Here is a 22,330-nt window from a genome sequence, read left to right as displayed (position 1 = left end):
TTTTTTTTTTTTTTTTTAGGTATGAAGAAAACATTATTTAAAATGTGAAGGATTTTTTTTAGTTTATATTTAGTTTATATTTTAGTTTACTTTTGAGTACTTTTATTTCATAATTGTTAATAACTCTAACTTTAATTGTTAACTGTTAAATAAGGCAGAAAATATCCAATATACTTAACTAAATCTCCAAAAATCTTTCCTTGAAGACCAAGCACTCCAGTAAAATCTCTCCAGGCTACATGGCTTCTCAGAATTCATATTAATATGCTTCAGAACTCCACTTGCTAAGAGAGAAAAAGGTTAGAAAATAATGCAGAATACAAAAGGCAGTGTGTGTATGTGTGTGTGTGTGTGTGTGTGTGTGTGTGTGTGTGCGCACGCGCGCGCATGTAAGGGTGGTGAAGAATTAAGCCCCTTGCTCTCTGGATTCTTGCATTTGTGTAAAACTGAAGGGTAATTGGTCTTTACATAAAGGACATATTTAAAACCACTTATTAAATGTGTTTATGTACTCTTTTGAAATGCAAGTGATTCACAAAGACAAATATTGCAGCACAAAGCTTTATTCATGCAGTCATACTGCCAACATATATTGTTCAAATACATTTTAAAATTATGTGAGGAGTTGAAGGCATAACTCTTCACCCTCACATCAGTGTCTTTCTCAAGTGAGAAAAGGATAGAGAGAGTGGAAGTGGGAGGCAGAGGGAGGGGGTGGAGAACAGAGAGGGAGCGCGCGAGAGAGATGAAGAAGAGAGGAAGGAAAGAAGAGAGAAAATACCAAAAAGCCGTTCTAGGGCCCACAGTCTCATCCATCCCAAGTATGTGGGCATCACATCTAGCTGGTAACAAAGAGCTGGCCATGGCGTTTCTTTTTGGTTCGAGACAAGGCTGATAACAGGGGGCACTACATGCATGCATGTCGCCTCAGCTAAGCCCCCATTCCTTCAGGAGTTACGAGCTCTGGACCCCAAGAGTGGCCGGTGCACGTTGCTAGGCACGCAGGTGTCTTGCAGAGGCTGCCCAGGTTCGTCGTGCGCGCTCAGGGGCGTTGGTGCATCTATACGTTGGGGAGAGGGAGGAGTCCCTTCTGCCAGAGGCTTACCTCGATCCCCACATTTTCCGGTTATCATGGGAGGAGTGTGCGAGGTCAGAGGGACAGGTAGCCCTTGCAGTGATTAAGCGCGCTCAGTGCGGAGGAGCAGGGCGGGGCAGGAGCGGGGTGGCACTGCCAAATCTTAACGGGGCCCCGGTTGTTTGCAGACCCAAGTATAGCGCCCTGGGTCTCCACGGAGTCGCTCCAGAAGCTGCTGCCTGAGAACCCCGAACCTCAGCGCCGCGTCGCTTCGGGATCCTCTTCCTCCTCTCCCCACCGCGTACCTGGCCTGAGCGGCGGGACACGTGCCCAGGAAGCCCCTCTCGGCGGGACCGGCCCCTCCAGGGTTCGCCTCTGCCTCCTGCCGCTGCCGCCGCGTCCCGGCTCGCCGCGCTCCCGCCCGCACCATGGACGAATCGGGGTAAACCCGCGAGCGCCGGCGACTTCTCCTCCGGAGTCTCTGGCCTGGCACCTCTGGGGTGAGATGAGTGGGGGAGCTGGTATCTCTGCCGGTGTGAGGTCGGCCCGAGCAGCCCAGGGCGAGCAAGAGCGGCTCCGCGGAGGCTGGGAGCCGCAAGTCCGCGTCCCGCGGCGTCTTCGCCCTCCTCTTCTTGCCCGCGCCAGGGTTTGTTTATATAGGATCTGGAAGCTGGGCGGAATTGCCCACCCCCTGTCGGCGGCCCGCCCTCCCCTCCCGGGCTCGGGCTCGGGCTCCCGCACGTGGTCGGCACCGGCAGCGTCTCGGCGGAAGGCAGGCGCCAGCGAGCGCGGAGCGGCCAGCCCGGAGCTAGCGCGGCGCTGCTTCGCCTGCGGCTCGCCCTCCCCGGCGCCCTCGCCCACAGCCCGGCCCGGCGCAGACTCGGCTTCGCCGGCCTCCGTCCCCTTCGCGGGAGGGGACGCGCAAAACACCGCCCTTCAGGTGCTCGTGATGTTTCTCTGGGTTCTTTCAGTTGCCGGAAAAGAATGGTAACATGAACAGCGGAGCGTGAGAGCGTCACGCGGGAAGGGGAAGAGATTGATGGGCAGAGCGCTCACTTCGCGGAAGAGCACGTTCCCGGGGCTGCGCGAGGCGAAGCGGCACGGCGCCTCCACTCCCTGGCTGGACTCCGCTGACATCTGTAGCCTCCCTTCCAGCGGGCTCCCCGCTCGCCAGCCGCCGCCTGCCGAGACAGTTGAGACCGCGCGTGAGCATCCAGGAGTTTGTGGACCTCCATCCGAACAGGAGTTGTGTTCCGGAGTCCCTGGATCCGCGTGGAGCCCGCCAGCACGCTGGCTTCGGAGGGAGTTGAACTCGAGTTCAGGTGGGTTACCCCAGGGGGAGCACAGCGGGAGGTGTTCGGGGAAGACGAGGAAGGTGATGTTCCAATGTCGAAAGCGGACACTTTTCTACCTGACGCTTGCTGGGGCTGAGCCGCTTCCTCCCACGCAGTTCCCGCTACTGACCCGCTCTTCCCCAACCCTCCCTCACTAAGGGAGGGGAAAACACCAAAACTCCCGTGTTCTTACGTATCTAGCATGCCGTATATAGACTTTCATAATTTAGGATTATGTGTGCAATCATCCTGTTTACTCCATTGCTTTATATTAAGGGAGGCTTAATGATTTCCTCAGTCAAGTCATTTACTTCTAAGCCAATAGATAATGCCTTCGTCATAGTTTTCTGGGGGGAAAGTAACTGTGCGTTTGTTCTACAGATGCCCAACTCCCTCTGAATCGTGCAGACTGGTGCTGAGCACGCAACAAAAGTTTTTAGCTTCTCCTCAGTTTCTGGTGCTTCGCAGGGGAGAGGAAAGGACTTTGGCATTAAACACAAGAACCAGTCAGGGAGCCATCTCCTTTAACTTTTCTTCTCTGTTATCATTTGCAATGAAGAGAAAACAGAAGAGATTTCTGCAGATGACTTTGTTATTCATGGTGGCTTTAATTTTCCTGCCCAATATTGGTCTCTGGTCTCTGTACAAGGATAAGCACCTGGTGAAATCTACAGAACCCGGGGAGCAGCAGGTAAGTGCCATCTGGAGAAAGATCACAGGAGGATTGGTAAGGCGTGCAACTCGCGGGGACACAAGGAAGCAAGCGTGGGGTCGCCTTGGCTTTTCTCCCAAGTCTTTGCAGAGCTGATATTACAAGACTAGAGACTTTGGGATTCAAGTAAGTAGTCTTAAGATCGCAACCAATGACATGGGTGAAATGTAAAATAAACTAGAAAAGAAGGCCAAGAGAGGTCAACAGGAAGAGAAGACAGTCTTTCTCACTTGGTCTTTGCGTTGATTTTGAGGTGGATGAAAGGGAACTGCTAATTTGTGGGATGTGAAAGTGGGTTTGGTACAAGTTCAGTCACAGGGGTTTGTTGCTGCTTTTCATCTGGTTCGGGTATCTATATTAAAGTGAACCGGGCTAATTAAATCATTAAACTTGTGAAGTAGGTCTCAAAAAACAAGCTACAATTTTCTGTATTTTTGGTTATAGTTTTTGCTTAGCAACAGCTTTTTACTCTGTGGAAACTTAAAGTCTCTGTTTTTTCTCCTCTGTTGCTAAGGTGGTGGGTTTGGGTATACAGGCAGAGTTACTAAGTGTCCGTTCAGTTTTACAACCTGGTGATAACACTTTGTTGATAAAAGCTTTTCTTCACATCTGAAACGCAGCGGTGGTATGCTTTGTTTTTACACAGAATGCAGTCTGTTAGTATGTGCATCACTCATGACTTAACAGTGATCAAAATAACTATCTTTTTCAGTGAGTAATAATGCAAAATAGCCTTTACAAAATGTTGATAAGTAATATTGTTGAATCTCTTGTTTATCAAATATAACAGCTTCTGTCATTAAACTTTTAACAATAGAATGCAGCCTTCTCTGTGGTTTTGATGCAACACTTTTTAAAGTAGTCTTAATGGATCACCTCAGAATATTAATATTCTTAATTTCAAGGGTCATCACCCATGTACACTATGTACCTTCCACATATACAGTGTGTTTAAATTAAAGTACATTTGTGGACAATAGCAATATATAAATGGTAATTAAATATTGGTTCTTATACTTAACAAAGTTTAATCTTTTGCACAGTGAGTGGTTAGTTGTGAAATACGTGGAAGTAATCTGATTTTTCATTTTGACACATACTCATTACCAGTCTTTAAACTTTAAAGGTAACTAGTTGTCTGTGGACTTTTGGTGGATTGGAATTTTGAGGAAAAATGTTGACATGTTTTCATTTAGTGGTCGATCTGTATCATCCCTTCTATACGGATATAACTTTGATTTGAAGTATATTGTTTTGTTATTGCAGTGAAAAAAAAGAAGATGGGCACTTTGAATGTGAAACTTTTTTTTTCTATTTAGATCGCTTTTTTCTCCAATCCTTGATATGAAACAAGATTCTATTAACGTTAGTAATTAATACCTATTATGTGAGATTTCTATTTCAAAATAGTTAAACTAACAAAAGCAAAATGATTTTTCCCTAAATTTTGCTAACTTAATTAACAATAACCAGCTGAAGTATTTGCTGTATAGCTAACATAAAACACTAATTAATCTTATTAATGAGATCTTTACAACTTTCACACTGGCTCTTACTGATTTTGACTCTTAATGAGAAATGTGTCCAATGGCATTAAAAAATGAAATATGCCAAATCAACTCTCTGACTTATAATTTCCAAAGGGGTTTCCTTGTTTCTGGTTCTTCTGTGATACTTAATGATATTAGGTAATACTTAATATTAGGTAATGATACTTAATATTAGGTAATAAATTAATGAGTGTGAAAGGCATAGGGTGGCAAGAGAAGGGGCTGTTTCTCAAAGTTTCCTATACTGCATGGTTAAATAAATGATGCGTATCTGGTGACATTCCAGTTTAACCATCCCATGTGAAAGTTTTGAAACCGAGAATAAAGATAGACAGTAATATGCCATAAAATGAATGTCAGTCACGTACTTTAGTAGTATTTAACCTGAGAGTTTTAAAAAGTAATATTTCCTTATAAAAACAAAATTTAAAAGGTAGAAATTATCACTTACTGAAAGAAATCATTGTAAAACAGAAAAAGATAGGCTTTTCTTGGTTTTATTCCATTATTAAATATAATTGGAAAGAAAATTAGGATAGTTGACATCATTATACAAGTATTGGATAAGTAAGAGTTAAGTCATATGTATGTATATGTGATATGTATATATACACACTCGGCCAAATAAAAAGTGACTTGCAGTGATGAATTAACATGGCTAATATTGTGAAATAATATTTTGCTAATGTATCTATAAATCAATGTTACTAAGCCCGCCAAACACCCAGGTTTCCAACTGAAGCATGTAATTTGACTATTGGGTAATGTGTTATTTAAATTTAGCAATTTGTTCTAAAAAGACTATTTCATGGTTAATTGCTAAAATGTTCTTCAAAAGCCATCTTTTACTATATTTATCACTAAGTTGTAAAATCATGAGGGTAGGGATAATGTGCTGATTGAGGCATTGACAGCAGTAAGTACTGAAGCTATTCAAAACAAGTCACGTGCCTACGTGAGCGGTCTATTTTTAAAGCACTTCTGCGTAAAACAGCAGTTCTGGTTCTAACTGTGATGTGCTGGTCACGAGAACTGAAAACCTTTACTGTTTTAAATAGTTTAATTATTACAGTGACCTGCAGGGAAATAATTTATGGGAATTGAAAATCATAGGATGGCTAATACTTTTTAAATTCTTCTAATTTGTATTTTATCAGAGCACATCACTAATGGTTTGTCTGTCTATGCAGTATGAAATGTATTTATAAGATAAACTGAGACAAAGTGAGGGTAAACAGAAAATGCTGATAGAAACTATATATAATTTTCATGCTAAACTAAAGTTTAATACTTTCCACATTTTTTCTCAGTTTTATACTATTACAAGTTAATTGTATTTATTGTCATTTCACGTTTAGAATAATATTTACGATAATTCCCGTAATAGTTGAACATTGGCTCCATCTATGATGTGGAAAAGAGAAAAAATACGAAATAAAAATTCCCAGATTATTCCTCTAAAAGTTTTTTTTTCTCTTTTCTCTCACATGACCAAAGGGGATTGAAAAAATAATGTCAATAAGGCAATAATTAAAATGTGGGTTTTATTGTTTAATTAAAATGTGGGCTCTGCAAAGTTGGAATCAAGTTACTGAAATTAATGTTTATGCTTTTGACTTTTTTAAGGTTTTAGAAAAATTTAAAAATATATTGTGGTTTTGGTTTATATTTATCAATAATGATTGTCGTGTTATTTTCAGTTGAATTTGTCACTTTTTTGCTGTTATTGGGATGATAGAATTATTTCCTTTATTTTCTTTAGAAATACATACAGTAATCTATTGATAATGCATATGATATTTAGTTGAGGATGATTGTCATATGATTAATGTGTAGTAATTTTTCATTTCACTTTTTTCTTAAAATTTGAATTGCGACTCTTCTCTGGTTTCAGCTGCATTTAAGTTATATATTTAGATCATAATTAAGCTGTGCATTAGGGTGATACATAGAACAAAAACAATGTTTTAGAGCAAAACTACTTCATCCAGCATTGTGCCTTTCTTCCTAATTGCTTATACAATAATAAGTAAAAAAAAAAAATACCCCCAAAACACTTTTTTCCCCAAATACATTAAAAAGTTTAATTAAAAAAAGTAGCTGTAATTTAGCAACAAAGTTACAGATAATATGACTTGCAAAAATAATACAAGAATGCTCAGAATATGAAAAAGATCTTGCAATATTTTTGTAAATTATTTTTGAAATTAAACAACTAGAGTCAGAATTCCTGAATTTTAAAGCAGAATTTTTTTCAGAATTATTCAGAATGATTTTAGAAACTTATGTTTGCCCTAGATTTTTTTTACCACATTGACAAATAAAACCAAAACCAAAAACTAGATGCTCAAGTCACTTTTAAACTATGGAACCTTCTCATTTCTTGTACTTCAGAATCCCAGGTGGTGAAATAGGGCTAATCATGCTTGCCACTTCAGGTAATGTGAAGTCCTGAGCTCACATCCTGGGCATGGAAAGTACTGTGTGGTAATATTTTGTTTGTAGTCAGAGCCACATGTAAGTTGTCCATGACAGATGTGGGACTTCACCTTCATTAAAAAACAAACAACAAAACAAAAGAAAACCTCTCCTGAAATATTGCTCAGCATCTTTGACCAACTCTTCTAATGTTAATTTGCACCACACTTTGAGGGGATTCTTTCTTTTGGCTAAGAACATCCTTTTTTCCTGTGGCATTTTAAACCTGTTGTATGATGTGAAGATGTCAGATAATTGATAGTGTATGCAGGCTGCCTTGCTTTCCTTTGTCATGCTGATCACTAAAGCTGTAGAGTGTGTCTGTGTTTCTTTTCCAGCAAACACCTCAGATATTGGAAGAGCTAACTAAGGACAGGCGAGAAAATTTAAGGTTTTCCGTCTTCCTGCACTCAGGATTATCAATACACTAGATATAAAATGATGCATTAGTTTGAGCCACACTGCTCTTAATTAGCAAAAATGTAGTGTTTTAAATTAGGATTTTAAAGGACCTTTTCTTGAATTTATGGAAAATCCATTCTGACTCGCTACAGGATCGCACCCCACAGACCACTGTAACAAGTGTCTTAATTATTTGCTGTGACCTCGTAGATCGCAACATGATTAGTTCATCACCTTGCCTCCTGGGAGACTGTGTGAAACACAGTCTTCTGTTCACAATCTGGTAAAAAATTAGATAGGTTTTTCTCTTGTTCATTGCTGTGTTGGATAAGTTGTGCAGAATCAATTAGCCTCTTGTAAATTTATTTTTTTTATTTTTTTTTAATTCTATAAAAGAAACCAAGAGTGGAATGCAGGGAAAAGGGTAAGGAAGTTTGGGTGCTTAAGTAGCATATAGAAGAGAATTGAGGTTTTTTGTTTTTTGTTTTTTTTAAGTTTCGTCAGGAGTGGCCACCACCTTTAAGGAAATTTGCAACTGTGTCTCTGCTTGTAACATTTGTATACAGATCAAAGTCAGCTAAGGTACATCAAGAATAACCTAAAGGAGCGGACACAGATTAAATTCAGAAAAAACCTCAGGCAGGTGTAAGTAGGGTCTGGAAGCCCACGAGGTTGTGCTTTGTCTCAGCAGTTACTCATTTCTCATTTGCTTGGCTTACTGATGATGAAGAGGTGAGCACTGGATACTTTCGATTCTATTTTTTCTTTAATTTTTTTTAAACTTTATTTATTTTTGAGAGAGAGAGAGAGCACGAGCGGGGGGGAGGAACAGAAAGAGGGAGACAGAATCTGAAGCAGGCTTCAGGCTCCGAGGCTGACAGCACAGAGGCTCACTCGGAGCTGGAACTCACAAACCGTGAGATCATGACCAGAGCCAAAGTCGGACGCTTAACCGACTGAGCCATCCTGGCGCCCCTGGATACTTTTAATTCTTAAAACTGTCTGACAGGACCATGTTGTTCTCTTTACTTCATGTTCACATGTATTTACACAAGTACCTTTACAGAATCAAAGGTGCAAATGTGCCACGAAATAGGAGGTTCTCAGGATGATAGTAAAGGTAAAGACATACTCATAAACTGGATACTTGTTCTCCATATGAAGATGACAATTCGTAAGTTATCTCAATGTAGTTGTAATTCTTGAAGGGACGATGACAGCAACAACAACAACAACAAAATAAAAACTATCGTTCCACCGAGGATATATAGACACACACATACTTATATGTATACTGGGTTTATTTAAGGGTTGTAAAGAAGACACAGGGCATCCACGAATGTTCAAGAACATGCTTACCACCACTATTCCTCACTAATATGCTGATGTCTGTTACTATCAAACTCCAGCTTGGGTGGCCAGAAGGAGGGTGAAAAAATAAAGGTGTATTTAGGGCTAAAGGCAAATCACATGAATGTTTTCTCCAACTCTTCGATTTCTAGTGTGATGGGGGGAAATGTGGGCTGGAGTAGCTGTACTTTCAAAGTATTCATTTCACTTATTCATTTAGCAACACATATCCACATACATCGCCTCACTTATAAGGAAAAAAATCCCCCCAATTGTTTCATTTTCTGCAGGTTTTTTCACTTACTTTTGTAACTTTATGCTTTTTCCATTGCTTTGAATCCATAAAAAAGCTGTTAGTCAACCGAGTTGGAAGCATCATTTAAATCATTATCAGTATAATGCTAGGAAGGCATGGAGAGAAATAAAGAAAATGCCTCTGTGTGTAGAAGTACTTACATTTGTTTTGCAAGTGTGACACTCATAGCAAGGATTTAGCCTGGTTAGAGTTGCATGGATTATAAACAGGGTGATCTGTTTGGTATCTGGTAATAGAATCAACCCTGTCATGGGTGCCATAGAGGATGGCGGTGGCTCTCAGCTGTCTGGTGCAAGGAGTACTGGTGTCTCGATGAGGGCTGAGAAGGCTAATTTTAAATTTATTGCTCAATTACTCATGGAATGTTATTTTCAGTACTCGAAGTCTAGAAAGCCAGAGACGGGGAATTTTATTACAAATCATTTTGAACTGTTTTATCATAATAAAAATGAACGCATCGTCAGGGCCGCCACCCAAGTTTGAGTAAGTTGGGCTTTCCTTTTCCCATATTTTTGGCATATCTCCTCAGCAAAAGAATCCAACTGAACTTAATTTTAGGAGAAATATCAGAATTTCCGTACTGGCTTGTTCTCCTTCAATACGTAAGGACGGTGGCTCTGGCACCGAATTGTCAGGGTTCAGATTCTGGTTCCAGAACTTCACCCTCGGTGGGGTTCAGCGTCACTGATCTTCTCCAAATCAGTTTTCTCTGAAGTCAACTGGGAATGACAGTACTTTTCTTGCAGTGTTACAGTGAGGACCAATGCTTAGTATCTGGAACAGCAGGCAATAAGGGTTAATGAATATAGATTATTGTTATACATAGTGTGATCATTTATAAGCAACCATTGCCTTTAGCAAGGAGATTAGTGTTTGTTCAACAAATATTTACAGATGGTTTTTCTTCTCAAGGTGATGTTAAGAGAGCACAGCAGCACAATGAATATGGTACAGGACTGTCATTGATGTGTTAAATCTGGAAAGGAGGGACTGTTCACATGAATAAGGTCTAGAAAATAAAAGGGCTTTTTCTTTGTAATTTTTTTGTTCCAGTGCTTAAGGACAGGTTGTAAATTTTATTTTTCATATAATCATTTATTGCAAAAAATGACTAAATTTTTTGGTATATTGCATTCAAAGTTATTAAAAAATTGAAGCATTTAATAGAAGAGATTTTTGTAAGTAATAATTCTTTGTAGTGACCCCTTTCATTTCCCATAACAGATAAAGCCCATGCCTCACGTCGAGACATTTTGTTTTCTCTACATTAATTACAAACAAGAATCAGAGAACTACTTTTGTTGTTTAAATCTTGGTCATGAGAGAGATTGAATTATTCTGAAGAAAAAAGAATTAAAAGGAGAATAGAAACTATCAAAATCATGAAGCCACTGTACAGAATTTATTATTCCCTTCCGTGGAATTAGGAGACACAGAGAAAGCATATTGTATGTGCCTGTTTTTAATTTTCTAAATAGAAAATCGGTGAGGTAAAATTTATAATCATGAAACAAAGAAACGAGCACCAAATGGTAGAATTTTCTGTATGTTTCACGGGCATGTAGAGAAGGGAGAGAATGATATGGTTGGTCTCTGAACCCACTAGACAGGGCTTCATTCCTGTAGGAGGAGAATACAGACCTGCATCTTTTTACCAAAATTAGACAGGGTTGGGATGAGGCTGAGGGAAAGGCAGATACTTCAGTTTCTAATGTTGGGCTCACCACTTCCCAAAGTATATCATCTTGGGCAAGTCACTTAACATTATTGAACCTCAGGACTTCATATGTTAACACAGATATTCTCTCATAAAAACATGGCAGAGAAAACCAATTGGATTAATATATGTAAATTGTCTGATGCATAGTAAATACTCAAGGGAAGCTAAACAAACAGCATTGCTACCTTTTTCTCAGTTTTTAGGATATTCATTGAAAGTAGTGAGTAAGCTTAATATTGGGCACACCCAGTAAAAATATAATAAAATATAAAAACATATCCCTGTTAATTTATCATTGATAAAATAGATGTTTATTGGCTATGTGCATGATACTGTGCTACTCCCTGTGGCAAGTAAGTGATTAAGAGATAAATCTGTTTTCAATTCGCTTACAATCTGCTATTAAGAAAAGGCATGCACACACCCATAATTTAGGGATGGATTAAATTGTTTTATAAGAAATACATGTTTCAGTTATATATAGTTTAGAAGACATTAGAGAAATGTCAGTTATTGTGTGATATTTATGTGGTCCTGATTGTTTCCTGCACATTTACTGATTTAATCTTTCAACAATTCATTGAGATAGGTCCTTCTGAATGGCTCAATACACAGTTACATAAGGCACAAAGACAGAATTTGAGTCTGTGCACTCTGGATTCATAAAAAGAAAACTGATGAACAGTGTTAACAGTCACATAATTTAAGGCAAGTGAGGACTTTGAAGAAGTGACTGGGATTGATAGTCCCTGATACTGTCTTCATTGTAGTTACACACAATGATAGAGGTAGGAACAAAATTGTAAATGGTTAAATGAGAACTCTAAGCATACAACTAAAATATTTTATAGGACAGAGAATAAGTATTGTTGGGGCTAGCATTGATACAAACAGCTGAATGTAGGGTCCTGGTTGACAGCAAACAAGAGAAGCCAGAAGAAGGCTGATGCCGTGGGAGGGTGAGGGGCCAGTCCCCAAGGACAATGAAGATAGATGAAAACAGAGCAGAAGGAGAGAAGCTGAAAAGTTTGTTAGGATCTGAAAGGTAAATATAGAGCCTGTGCTTGTTATAGTTTGGCAGAGAAGTCTGAGATTTTTCCTATTACAAGTATCCTGCTAATTTGGAAAAGTAATTGAACATTTGTGAAATGTTCTGCAAAGTGTGAAAGGGTATAATATAGATACATATCTATAATATCTAGATAGATGATAGTTAATTAGATGTTTATCATAGTATATGTAATCCTATAATAAAGATCGAAGACTATAATACTGAATGGGAATGTCAAGAAACCGCGTAGCTGCCTGGTCAATAAGGCAGCCGTGCACCTGTCAAAATAAATGCAGGCAATGAACAGATGTGCAAAGCAAAATAAAAAAAAGCAATTGGTTAAGAATACATAGTGGGATGGGGCAGTGGAGGAATATTTATAACAAGGATGAGGAGATAGTGGTATTCAATTGCCAAGAATTTCAAGATAGTAGATGAATAATAAAAGTAATGAAATCATTATGATCCAAACATTAGAGTACAAGCAAGAATAAAAGACAACATATTAATAATGAAAGTTAAAGCAACATTTATTTATAATTTCTTACCATGTGCCAGACACCATGTTAAGCTGTTCTTAAATAGTCACAGCAAATTCATGATACATGGAATATTACTATCCTATAGGCAAAAGTGAAGAGATTTTTCAAAATTTGTGAAGATCTTACAGTGATTATTCTATTAATATTGAAGTGTTGGACTGTCTAGGATTTACCATGTAATGTAACTACATTGGACACATCCTGGACCATAGCAACACAAGAAAGTATATATTAACTCAGCAATGTAAGGAAATATACACAGCGGCTAAGGGCTTGGATATGAGATCCAGGCTGCCTGGTTTCAATTCCAACTCTGTTATTTGCTACCTGGGACAAGTTGCTTATCTTTTCTGGATCTTAGATTTGCCATTTCTAAGATGGGTATAAAAAGTAGTGCCTATTTGATTAAATCGATATATGGGTTAAATAGGTTAATGTGCTCAAAATGTTTGGGAAACTGGATTGCACATAGCAAGCCATTTTAGTATTAGCTATTATTATCTTTTAGAATTCTAGGGAATTGAGATGAGATAAAAAAGAAGGAAAAGTATGTTCTTACACACCATTTCTTTTGTAGACCCATCATGAGGGTATATAAAAATCTGCATTAAAAAATGTTCAGAGTATCTTTAACTTCTTTAACTTCTTTTCTTGTGTGTGTGTGTGTGTGTGTGTGTGTGTGTGTCTGAACATTAAAAAATGTTCAGAGTATCTTTAACTTCTTTAACTTCTTTTCTTGTGTGTGTGTGTGTGTGTGTGTGTGTTGTTTGTTTGTTTGTTTTACTTATAGTAGCCCATATGGAAATAATATAGCATTTAGTTTAAAAGTTTTTCTAACTTGAAGCAAGGGCTCACATAGTCATACATGTCAGAAGCAAACTAAATTTCAACAGAGAATTTAGTTCTTTCCCGCATATGCAGTCAGCAACGATGCTGTCATGGTGACCTTTCCCCTCATATTTTTTTTTTTTTTTGTGCTGTTTTCTTCACATGGTGTTGATTTCTCAATGTGTATTTTGCCCTCAAGGGATAAAAAACTATCTTATAAATTATGTCATTAAGTCTGAACTTCCATAAAGGATTATCTAAAAATGTCTTCAGGGCTGAATAGTTTATTTTATTATTTTATATAACTTGAATTTTAACATTATTGTTCTGGTTGCTTCTGAATGATGCTGTTTGAGCCCGGAGTAGAGAACTTGACAAAGGAAATGCTATCTCACTCCTAGTGCATCAGAGAAAAGAACTGGTTGAAAGACAGAGGAATAGAAAGCTGTAGAAAACTCCGTGGTGAGGGGAGGTGAAAATGCTCTCATTCCCTAGCTGAGTGAACTTTATCATTTATTTAGGTAGCCTAACAGAAGGGTGTCAGATTAACAACTATGTAATGAGATTGTTTCCCCCTCTTGACTTCTACAGAAACTTCCAATTTTTCTTTCACCAACTGAAGGAAATTACATTTTCTGCATGATCCTTAGCATTTTTAGGCAGAGATCTTGAGTCCTAATATATGAAATATGGAGGGAAAGATAAGCATCAGAGAGGCCAAAGGGATACTATTCAAGGACGGGTAGAAATACAAACTACTTTATCATGTTGCCCCCCTCTTCCCTCCTTTTTTTCTGCTCAGAGCCCATTGTCCTCCCTTTTTCCTTTAACATTTTCCTTAAAGAAACATTTCAAGTGGAAATCGATTTGATCAGTTATTGGCCCTATGAATAGACGAAAGACTTCAAACTCGAAAAGCTTGAGTCTTTTGCAGTATATTTAAAAAAAAAAAAGGTTCTATTGAACCTAACTGCATTTTCAATTATTGAAATGTGTATGATGTGAGAAATAGTTTTTAGCTCAAGGCTTCTGCTGTTGATCTGTGTTGCTGTCGTTTTGTTTGTAATCCTGGGAGCTGACACCTTATTTCATACTGTGCCATCAGAAGGTAAACATTGCTTAGTTGTGTCACCTCAAGGGAGACGATCTTGCGTAAGTTAAAAATAAAAACTTGCACAATGAAGCCAAAACTACTAGTAGTGAATCTCTCTATGCTTTTCCACTCCGCACTTTTTCCCATTTTCTAAAGCTGCTTTTCCCAACCTTCTCGTCTGTTGTCAAATCTCCCTTGCCACCACCTCTGTTATCATGCTCCGTAGATAGTCTGGCCTCATTCTTCACTGACCGCATAGTATTTTCGTACTAGGAGAACCAAGACTTTATGCCATAAAACCAGGAAAATTACTTGCAGTTATTTCCCAGGTCTCTACTTGCCTCCTGTCACTGTGGAAAAATGCCCCTTGTTTTAGGATACATAAGGACTGTTTACCCAGACTGTAGACCACAACATTTTGTTAGGAATTTCACATAGACTTGTTGTGTTTTTGTTTTGTTCTTTTTTTCTCATTCACTGATTTTTAGTCTTTTCCTTTCTGATCCATCCTTCACATCAATATTTAAACTTTCTCAGATTTCTCTCACTATTGGAGGAGTGCAGGGAGCAAGAGAAAAGCATAGACATCACCCCCCTGCCACACACCCCTTTAACTACTGCCTTGTGTGTCTCCTCTTAACCACAAAACTTGATGCGTCTCCTTCCTGACTTTCTGCTTCTGTGTACCTTAGGCTGATTCCAACTCCTCTAATCTGCAGTAGCTCCTATCCGGCCTTGTCACTGGTAGTTAATACCAGAAACACTTCTCATTAGTCATACTACTTGATAGAGTTTAACTAAACTCTCTTACCTGATACAATCAGAGTAAGGAGACTTAAAAGAGAGAAGAGGTTGGAAAAAGCAGCTTTGGGAAACAAGCAAGAAGGCTGAATAGGAACACGTACACTGATTCTATACTGGTAGTTTAGGCTTCACTGTGCAAACTCCCCTTTTAATTCTTCTATCCCCATGGTCCCTCCCAGCCATCACCCGTGCACAGTCACATTGACCAGTGTCTTTATAGACTCCTACTTCTTTTCCTTAAAATGCTATTTTCTTGAGGTTCTCTGCAGTTACATCTTGTCTGCATTCTCGGCAGAGGGGTGTGTGGGAAGGGACAATTCACCCAGCCCCTCGTAATTGCACCTATTGAATTTAAATGGATGGCTCCCAAATTACTATGTCTAATTTGCCTTTACCTCTATGCACATGATCCACACTCCACACACCAATCTGAAATCTAGAAACATGTTTTAAGCCTTAAATGTCTGCAATGAAATCCATCTTTTCTCTTCCACTCCCTGAATTGGCTCTCCCTGTGTGTCTCTTATCTAAATGAAGTACACCATCATCTATTCGGGTTTTCAGTACAGTTGGTACCTTCATTATGTTTCCTCTCAAATTCAGTTGATCTAAGCATTAGCAATTCTTCCTAAAACATCTCTCTTGAAATCATCCACATCTCTTAATGCCCATTGCCACCGCACTGGTTGGGACGAACCAGCATGAACACTTCACTGGATTTCTGGGAAAGACCCCCAACCTGATATTCCTGCCTCCAGCGTGTCTTCCAGTCCACCCTCAGAGCAGCCAGATTTTTTATCCCAGTGCCTAACTGGACAGACCATGGCCATTTGTCAGTCTATTCATTGGTTTCCCATTTCTTTGGGTTAAAGTTGAAATTCTTTAATATGGCTTTACTGTGTTAAACTCTCCTTGATGAACCCAACTGCTCACTACTTTACTGCCAAGATTCCCTGTGCTCCAGACACTCTGAATTTCTCTCTCATTCCTTAGAATATCATGTTCTCTCCCCTGTGGGAATTTGCATGTAGTTTATCTTCAGTCTTACCTGGGTAATTTCTACTTTTCTTCAGATTCTTTCTGGGAAACTTCCCCTGATCGCTCAAGCTTGAGTTGGGTACCTTACCTGAGTGTTTCCTAAGAAAAACTTTCCTTTTCTGCCCTTATAATGAAACTTACCAGTCTGTATGTTAACTACGTGATTAAGTCGTTTATTCACCATTAATCATTAAATTTTCTGAGCTTAGTAATAGGTCATCTGGTGCCCTCCTCCCCACAAAAAGTTTGTCCATGTACTGATTCCTTGAACTTGTGAATGTTACCTTATTTGGAGGAAGAATTTTGTAGATGTAATTAATTGAAGGATCTTGAGCTACATTTTGGATTTTCCTTTTAGGCCCTAAATCCAGTGACAAGCATCTGTATAAAAGACACACAACATGATGGTGGTGGCGGGGGAGGGAGGGAGGGATTTGATGAACAGAAGAGAAGATATAGACAGAAGAAGGAGGTGCAATGTGAAGATGGAGGCGGAGATTGGAATGATGAAGGGTAAGCCAAGCAGTTTGAAGAGGCAAAGCAGTAATGAGCCTCCAGAGATAACGTGGCCCTGCCAACACTTTGATTTGGGATTTCTGGCCTCCAGATCTGTGAGAGAATAAATTCCTGTTGTTGTAAGTCACCTCATTTTTAGTGATTTGTTATGGCAGCCCCAGAAAGCTAATACAATTAGAAATTGTCTGAGGGTGCCTGGGTGGCTCAGTTGGTTAAGCGTCCTACTTCAGCTCAGGATCTCATGGTCTGTGAGTTCGAGCCTTGCGTTGGGCTCTGTGCTGACAGCTCGGAGCCTGGAACCTGCTTCGGATTCTGTATCTCCTTCTCTGTATGCCCCTCCCCAACTTGTGTGCTGTCTCTCAAAAAATAAATAAATGTAAATTTAAAAAAATTAAAAAAAATTGTCTTTCTCTACATTTTAATTCCAGTGCCTAGCATTACCTGGCCACATATTAGACATTAAATAAATATTTCTTGAAAGAATTAGGAGTGATAGATACAAGTTGTTTTCTACATATTAAACTTACATGAGCTGAAATATTATTTTCTTTACATTTCTTAATGTTTATTTTTGAGAGAGAGAGAGAGAGAGAGAGAGAGAGAGATTGTGAGTGGGGAGAGGCAGAGAGAGGGGGAGACACAGAATCCCACGCAGGCTCCAGGCTCTGAGCTGTAAGCACAAAGCCCGACATGGGGCTCAAACTCACAACCTGCGAGATCATGACTTGAGCCGAAGTCAGATGCTTAACTGAGCCACCCAGTCACCCCGAGCTGAAGTATATTAATACATGTTAGAATATGCACAACCCATTGTGTATGCTAAAATATCACATATGTATTATCAAACAACTGTGAATATAAAAAGGTAAACTGTTGTCATTATCAGGAATTAAGGTTCTATTTGCATGTGTTTGTTCTGTCAGTCTTTTTCTGGCTATAAATATGCTGTTTTGTCAAGACTTGACTGATCCTGAGGCTGAAAAATCACAATTAGATTTCATCAAACATACAGATATCTGAGACACTATAGAAGCCATGTATAGTTTCAGTAACTTTAATGAAAAGAATGGTCACCTTTGAGTGAACTGGTAAGATAAACAACAAAATATAATAATTGAGTGTGCTCTTTCTCCAATTATGGTAACACCTACAGTATAACTTACACTTATAAAATGTTTGAGCACAAGGTATGTCTACATTAAAATAACTACTGTGACAATTTAGGAAAGACTTTTTAAGAAAATTTTACTAATTTGTACAAAAGCTTACAAGCTTTTGTTAATAATACAAGCTTTTGTTAATACAACCTACAAGGGAGCACTAAGCAGCACGCTTCATTTTAAAAGTCATTTTGGAAATGTAGATTGATATATTTCAAGGAGTTTATTTTAATTTGAATGCTTCAGATCTTAAGACTTCTGTTAGTGTGATTGTGTAACACAGGTCCTCATTATTACAGCCCCCCTCTTTTGAAAATGTCTACCTTGATTTACCTGTGTTCATTTTAATTAGCAGTTGTCTAGCAGGGGTGGGGAAGCAGGAAGAGGGAGGGAGGAAATTCAAAGGGTAAACTTATGAAAGAGATTAGGGAAAAATCTAAGAGCTAGAAAAGATATGACAGGGTTTATTTGGTAGAGACATATTTAATGCAGTGTCTTGGGGGAAATCTCTTACTGTTCTGATAATTAAATAGCATTGTGTTTGATGAGATGGTTCCAAAAAGCTCTTCATGATGCTAAATTGCTTCAAGCACATTAATTATATTTCCTCTTGTTTGCACTAGTATTATGGTCAGCTTTGGATTTTGAACTTTTCATTCTGACATTTCTATCTACTAGTCACCTAACTTTGACCTTCTTTCATTTCAGATGCTTTTGTGTTTGTCTTAATAGTGTATTAAAGTGATTTTCAATATAAATCAGCTTTAAAAATATATGCAGCTTTAAAATATATGCAGAAATATCAGAGGGAGTTGTTTAAATCAGGTCTTCTCCCTTAATATCATCAGTTCAGTGGCATCTGTTATTTAAAATGCCATTTAAAATGTTGTATAGTTGGACAAAGATAACACATGATATTACACATTGACTTCTGTCATAATATTTAAACGATTTTTAGGCTCATAAAACAATTTTTTAGGCTCTGTCACCTAACAAAAATATGTCCACGGATGCTGTGTTGATCATTATGAGAAAATAATGTGCATACAATTTTAAGCAACTTGTTCGACTTGAACACTAAAGAAGTACTTTTCCTGTTTGCAACACTTTATATGATTTTACATTGTTTCTGTTAGTATCTGCAATTACGTATTTCTACTTATTTGAGACACATTCTGTCATTGTCAGAGATCTTGTAGTGATGTATTTACTCTAAATGATTCATCAGTATCTTTCATGTAGATTTATACAAATATTATTTTTTGTGGTATTTTTAGATGGGAAAAGTTTCATTTTCATTTTACTGATGCAATGTGTAGATTCTGGTGAAAATTTTCTTAAGTAATAAATTTTAAAAAACATTTTAATCCAAGTATGGCAATCAAATATTTGCCATAGATACCTGGCCTTTTTAAATGTAAGATAGTAGTTTGTGTTTGTTTACCAGAGTCTTCTCATCCTCTTTATTATGTTTTGCAACCCCGTCTTTAAGTTGGGTAGGTTATTCCTTTTAATTTATGCTTATCTTATGAATCAATTTATTTAGTTTCTTACCTTTTTCTTTGCTGATTTTCATTTACTTACCTATGACTGATATTTAATAGTGTTTTCCCTTCTTTCCAGTGTGATATTGATTATATGGACAAGTGCATGTATATGTATTTTCACATATATATTATATGTATGTGAATTTTGCCATTGTCAGGATTGATGGACATTTGAGTACTTTGTGAGAAAGTTTTGAATATTTCCATTTCTCATTTTAGCATGTGTCATTTTGTTGCCTGGTTTTTTAGGTTTGAGTAAATATAAAAATTTGAGCCTTGACTCTCAAAAACATCACTTGAGAATAGTGAATAAGAATGATTTTTTATGGGGCGCCTGGGTGGCTCAGTCGGTTAAGCATCCGACTTCAGCTCAGGTCATGATCTCACAGTCCGTGAGTTCGAGCCTCGCGTCAGGCTCTGTGCTGACAGCTCGGAGCCTGGAGCCTGTTTCAGATTCTGTGTCTCCCTCTCTCTGACCCTCCCCCGTTCATGCTCTGTCTCTCTCTGTCTCAAAAATAAATAAACATTAAAAAAATAAATAAATAAATAAATAAAAAGAATGATTTTTTTTTCTTTTTTACCATGGGCCCAGGAGAGAGTGTCATAAAGTTAAAGCATGAAAGTTAAGTAGGCCTCTGCCTTACCTGGTGGTGAATATTTGAGGCTGACATATGAGTACTTCTAGGCAAACATAAACATGAGGCAAGATTTCTGAGTTCTACCACCATCAAAACAAAATGTTTAAGAACACTTTATCCTCATTACAATACATATCCTCAAAGTTACAGACTTGGGGTTTACTTTTCAGTTTTTAAGGTTGCCCTAAACTTTCACTTTAATCACTCTGGAGTGCTATGGGGTGGTTCATATCTGATTTAGATGATTCTCTCCTAAAGCCTTTTCTATAAAGCCTGATGAGTAGTGTGTTGAGCAGTATTAAGAGTAGTTGAGTGCACAGAAACAGTATGTGAAATCTGGGGTGTGATATGAAAGACAATTTTCCTTTTTGTATGGATGTGAAGTAGAGTGTAAATTATTTATCGCAGGGTGCAACAGATCCATGATAAATTGGTATGGAGGGGTGACTGATATTTTTTATGAATTTATGTTCCATTTATTAAAAAATATTAAAAGTACTTATTGCTAATAATAAATGTTATACATGAATGAATTCTTGGAGCTTTCAAATATCTTATTCCAATTTTAATTAATTTGTTAAATATATATTGCATTTAGTTAGAATTTGATGAGCTGCCTAATGTTAAGCACACAATAGACTTAGAAGAAAAATAGTTCTATTCTGCCATAAACTACTTCAATACCAGGCTAAAATCTTAACTATTTTGAGACTTTATCAATTTCTTTTCTTTTCTTTTCTTTTTTTAATTTTTTATGTTTGAGACAGAGACAGAACATGAACGGGGGAGGGTCAGAGAGAGTGGGAGACCACAGAATCCGAAACAGGCTCCAGGCTCCGAGCTGTCAGCACAGAACACGACGCAGGGCTCGAACTCACAAACTGTGAGATCATGACCTTAGCTGAAGCTGGATGCTTAACCGACTGAGCCACCCAGGTGCCCCTATCACTTTCTTTTTTTTATAGTGGTTTCTGCATATTTTCACTTGCAGTCTTTTTTTTTTTTTGCTTTAAGCACATTGTCATATTTTAAATGTTAGATAAAATTTGTGCATATACAATGGTAAGGAGGAATTTTATTTTCCACTCATCAACTACTGTTTAAAAAAATATTAGGTTTTTATATTTTACAATAAGAATTATTATTCTGTTTTATTTTAAATCCAGTGTAGCTAACATACAGTGTTATATTGGTTCCAAATATACAATATCATGATACCACCATTCTGTACATCACTCAGAGCTCATCAAGATAAGTGTACTCTTAATCCCTATCACCTATTTCACCCATCCCCCCACCCGCCTCCCGTATGCTAACCATCTCTTTGTTGTTTATATGAAAAGTGGTTTTTGATTTATCTCGTATTTTCCTCCTTTGTTCATTTGTTTCTTAAATTCCACATATGAGTGAAATCATATGGTATTTGTCTTTCTCTGATTGGCTTATTTTGCTTAGCATTATATCTTTAGATCCATCCATGTTGCTGCAAATGGAAAGATTTCATTTTTTGATGGCTGAGTAATATTGTAGTGTGTGTATGTATATACATTTGTACATGTACACACACACACACACACACACACACCCCATATCTTCTTTATCTATCAATGTATTCTTGGGCTTCTTCCATAGTTTGACTAATGTAAATAATGCTGCAATAAACATAGGGTTCATCTATCCTTTTGAATTCGTGTTTTTGTTGTCTTTGGGCAAATACCCAGTAGTAAATTTACTGGATCATATAGTATTTCTGTTTTTAATTTTTTAAGAACCCCCATACTGTTTCACACAGTGGTTGCACCAGTTTGCACTCCCAACAATGGTGCACAGAATTTTTGTTTTCTCCACATTCTTGCCAACACTTGCTGTTTCTTGTTTTTGATTTTAGCTATTCTGACAGGTGTGAGGTGATATCTCCTTGTAGTTTTGATTTGCATTTCCCTGATGATGAGTGATGTTGAGCATGTTTTCATGTGTCTGTTGGTCATCTGTATGTCTTCTTGGAAAAATGTTCATGTCTTCTGCCCATTTTTAATTGGGTTACTTGGTGTGTGTGTGTGTGTGTGTGTGTGTGTGTGTGTGTGTGTGTGTGTTGAGTTATACAAGTACTTTTTATATTTTGGATACTGTTTATCATTATTGTCATTTGCAAATATGTTCTCCGATTCAATAGGTT

At 38.1% G+C, this 22,330-nt stretch overlaps 2 protein-coding genes across 5 annotated transcripts in view; one reads left to right on the top strand and one right to left on the bottom strand.

Annotated features, from left to right (window-relative positions):
• Nucleotides 1–547: 547 nt before the first annotated feature.
• LOC128314267 (translation initiation factor IF-2-like) lies at nucleotides 548–2,671 on the bottom strand. Its single transcript, XM_053216164.1, has 4 exons — nucleotides 2,667–2,671; nucleotides 2,132–2,563; nucleotides 1,381–2,009; nucleotides 548–1,060 (listed from the first exon to the last, which is right to left on the bottom strand). The coding sequence occupies exons 1-4, from the start codon at nucleotides 2,669–2,671 to the stop codon at nucleotides 948–950; spliced, it is 1,179 nt and encodes a 392-aa protein (XP_053072139.1). The 3' UTR covers nucleotides 548–947.
• The window catches only part of GALNTL6 (polypeptide N-acetylgalactosaminyltransferase like 6), a 1,179,553-nt gene continuing 1,157,952 nt past the window's right edge, over nucleotides 730–22,330 (top strand). Inside the window, exons 1-3 of one of the 4 annotated variants that reach the window (XM_027068962.2) lie at nucleotides 730–1,575; nucleotides 2,047–2,397; nucleotides 2,791–3,100. In XM_027068962.2, coding sequence (XP_026924763.1) covers nucleotides 2,963–3,100 — 138 coding nt within the window. In that variant the 5' untranslated portion in view covers nucleotides 730–1,575; nucleotides 2,047–2,397; nucleotides 2,791–2,962. Of the gene's footprint in view, nucleotides 1,576–2,046; nucleotides 2,398–2,790; nucleotides 3,101–22,330 lie in introns of those variants that run through there. The other 3 variants (XM_053216708.1, XM_053216709.1, XM_053216710.1) reach the window with 3 other exon arrangements.

The sequence above is a fragment of the Acinonyx jubatus genome, chromosome B1, assembly GCF_027475565.1.
Source record: "Acinonyx jubatus isolate Ajub_Pintada_27869175 chromosome B1, VMU_Ajub_asm_v1.0, whole genome shotgun sequence".
Classification (NCBI taxonomy): domain Eukaryota; kingdom Metazoa; phylum Chordata; class Mammalia; order Carnivora; family Felidae; genus Acinonyx; species Acinonyx jubatus.
The sequence above is the reverse complement of the archived record's forward strand: the minus strand, read 5'-3'. Positions and strand labels throughout refer to the sequence as shown.